Below are 3,022 nucleotides of genomic sequence, written 5' to 3' on the forward strand. Positions count from 1 at the left end.
GTAAATGCAAGATAATCCGGGAATTGATATGCAGTTGGTTCAGATATCAAACCAAAAGGAAAGCCATCTCAGTCGCGCCTTTCCTTGAGCATCCTCGATAACCGCTATGCATACCGTGTCTGTAGCCAGGCCCGACGAGTTCTGGTGAGGTTGTCCAAGGTCGGGTGAACGTTGTGTGCATGGTGTCATGGCCATGGCTCTCAAAGGCGAGTACGACGTGTCCGCGAGGTTCCAGTGGTGCCACATGATCTCGTCTCTGGCGTGGAAGGGATGCCAGTCCAATAGCATCTCCATGTGGTGCATTGGTGGCTCTGGGATGTTATGAAACCCATCTATAAAGATGTGTGTCAGTGGGTTGGCTGTTTTTTTCTAGTTTTGAGAAGGTATCATCTGGTTTTTTATTTTTGTTTTCTATGTTTTTATTAGTTTTATTAGTTTTCTTTCTCGTTCGTTTTGATTTTTCCTCTCTTTTCTTTTCTTTTAATTTTAACATTTTAATTCAAAAAATATTTATAGAAGGTCGTGAATGTGGGAGAAGACCCACTTAAACATGCAACCATGCATAGAAAAGGATACACCTCAACATGCAAATATGCATGGGAATTTTTGTTCTATTATGTTTTATATTTAAATATTTTGCAACTATGCAACAATTAAACATAGTAAAAAAAATATGTATTTTCATTTTCATTTTTATATCATTACTCAAAATATTCATGGTCCATGCAACCATATCTCATTGAAATTTATTGTAAAACAGTCTCGCAACAATGTGCGATGTATCATCTAGAATTATAGAGATATCGACCTCTTCAGGGCTACCACTGTCATCACTATTGGCAACAATATGAAAGTGAGTTTCTGGATCACAGGTGGCAACAAGATTCATCACATGGGTTATATCAGATAGACCACAATCATGTTAGGCACCTCAAATGATGGTCTTATTAAGGATGGGGAATATTGCCATACAAGAGAACATATCCAGTGCATTAGGGAAATCTGGGGGCTGTGTCCGGCTACAAGATGGATTGTTGGCACATTTGCAAAATTATCCTCCTATATTTTTTAATCAACCTACACTCCTCATCTTACTCTTCCATCAATAAATATGTGTATTTGATATGTTGGTCGAAACACAACAAGGGCCAAAAAGTATATGTGTTGATATTATGATCTTTAATTGAATAATTAAAGTTAGCTTCAAGAAAATATATTGAATAATAAAAGTTTGGCTAGTATATCTTGCATGATTGGGCTGGGCGAGTGCACGGAGGGGCGGAACAACACTTGCATCTCAGTGATGACTCTTCTCTAAAAGAAACTGTTTTCTGTGACGACTCTTCGGACTCTCGCAAGAGTAGCACAACACATTGGCACATACATGTGTAGATTGATGTCATTATTGATCATGGATACACAAAGCTGGTCGTACACACATGATTAGGAATCATAAACACTCATATTCAAGCACACTCAGATCGCCTACGTACACAGGTACGCATGCAACACGCGAAGCATACATAGGCAGTACCATTTTACAACTCATAGGACTGACAGCCACACTGCTGATTATTCCATGGATGGATACCTTAATTAAGCTTGTTCTTATACGTGACATATTGCTTGATCATCCAATCCATGCTGCACGAGCCACCTTGCTCGCTTAGTTGAGGGGCTTGTCGGAGCCAACGCGACGTGCGTACACCGGCGGCTTAGGCTTGGACGGTCCCGGGTGGGGGTTGGGGTTTGGCTGCGGCTTTGGTGTTGGCTTGGGGGTCGGGTGTGGATCAGGCTTTGGGTTCACCTTGTCGAAACGAACTGACAGTGAGTCCAATGGCGTCGACTTGGATGGTCCTGGCCGTGGTTCAGGCTCCGTCTTTGCAGGAGTGGGTTTTGGGTTTGGCTGTGGTTGTGGCTTGATTTCTGGGTCCGGCTTTGCTGGAGTTGGTTTTGGGTTTGGCTGGGGCTTTGGCTGTGGTTGTGGCTTGACTTCTGGGTCCGGCTTTGCTGGGTTTGTCCTAGGGTTAGGTTGCGGGTTGGGCTTTGGGTTCGTCCTGTCGGAAACACCGTCTAGTGAATACACCGGCAATGACCCTGACTGAGGTTTAGGCTTTGGCTTTTCCGGATTTGGCTTTGGGTTCGGCTGGGGCATTGGCTTTGGTTGTGGCTTGGCGTCTGGGTCCGGCTTTCTTGGGTTTGCCTTAGGGTTAGGGTGTGGGTCAGGCTTTGGGTTCGTCCTGTCGGAACCAATGTCGTCTAGTGAATACACCGGCAATGAGCCTGGCTGAGGTTCAGCCTTTGGCTTTTCAGGAGTTGGCTTCGGGTCAGGCTGAGGCATTGGTTTTGGTTGTGGCTTGGCATCTGGGTCCGGTATTGGGTTGGGTTCCGGCATTGCAGGAGTCGTGGGCTTTGGGTTTGGGTTTGGGTTTGGGTTCGGGTGCGGCATTTTAGGGTTGGGTTGAGGCATCAGTTTTGGAATGGGTTTTGGGGAAGGCTTGGGGTCAATGAGCCTCCCTCCATCGGCGAGGCTAGGATCATCTGCCCTGACCACGGCAAGGAGGAGAAGCAGGGCCAGGTGAAAGCACAACGAAGTGCGGCCGAGAGACCTCATCGTTGCGAGGTCTTCTTGGTGCTCAGTCTATGTATCACTTGTTGGGTCACTCTACGTGAGGTCTGTTTGTGCTGTGCAAATGACATGGGAGTTTGTAGGAGATTTATAGGAGCGCCCAGCCAAGCAACACCAGACGTGTGTCCCTCCGTATCGATCTTGTAGCATGGGTCATGGGTACACCCATGTGAGCCATGATGTGCCATGCAGCTTCCGACACGTCGCCACTGTTGTTTTCCTTTTCAACTCTCGACGGTTATAAAATGAAGTGAAAGTGATGATCACTTATCGGGCCTAACTTTGGCACAAAAAATGCATGCATTGTATGTAATCATACATATCATCTTTTACCTCTTGACATTAGTGTCCAAAATACTGAGTGCCTACCCGCGTTGCAACATCTATCGTATC

At 45.7% G+C, this 3,022-nt stretch overlaps 1 protein-coding gene across 1 annotated transcript; it reads right to left on the reverse strand.

Annotated features, from left to right (window-relative positions):
• Positions 1-1,373: 1,373 nt before the first annotated feature.
• On the reverse strand, positions 1,374-2,677 carry LOC123044628 (protein TsetseEP). Its single transcript, XM_044467431.1, has one exon. The coding sequence runs from the start codon at positions 2,612-2,614 to the stop codon at positions 1,667-1,669; it is 948 nt and encodes a 315-aa protein (XP_044323366.1). The 5' UTR covers positions 2,615-2,677; the 3' UTR covers positions 1,374-1,666.
• Between the last annotated feature and the right edge of the window lie 345 nt (positions 2,678-3,022).

Source organism: Triticum aestivum, chromosome 2B, assembly GCF_018294505.1.
Source record: "Triticum aestivum cultivar Chinese Spring chromosome 2B, IWGSC CS RefSeq v2.1, whole genome shotgun sequence".
Lineage (NCBI taxonomy): Eukaryota > Viridiplantae > Streptophyta > Magnoliopsida > Poales > Poaceae > Triticum > Triticum aestivum.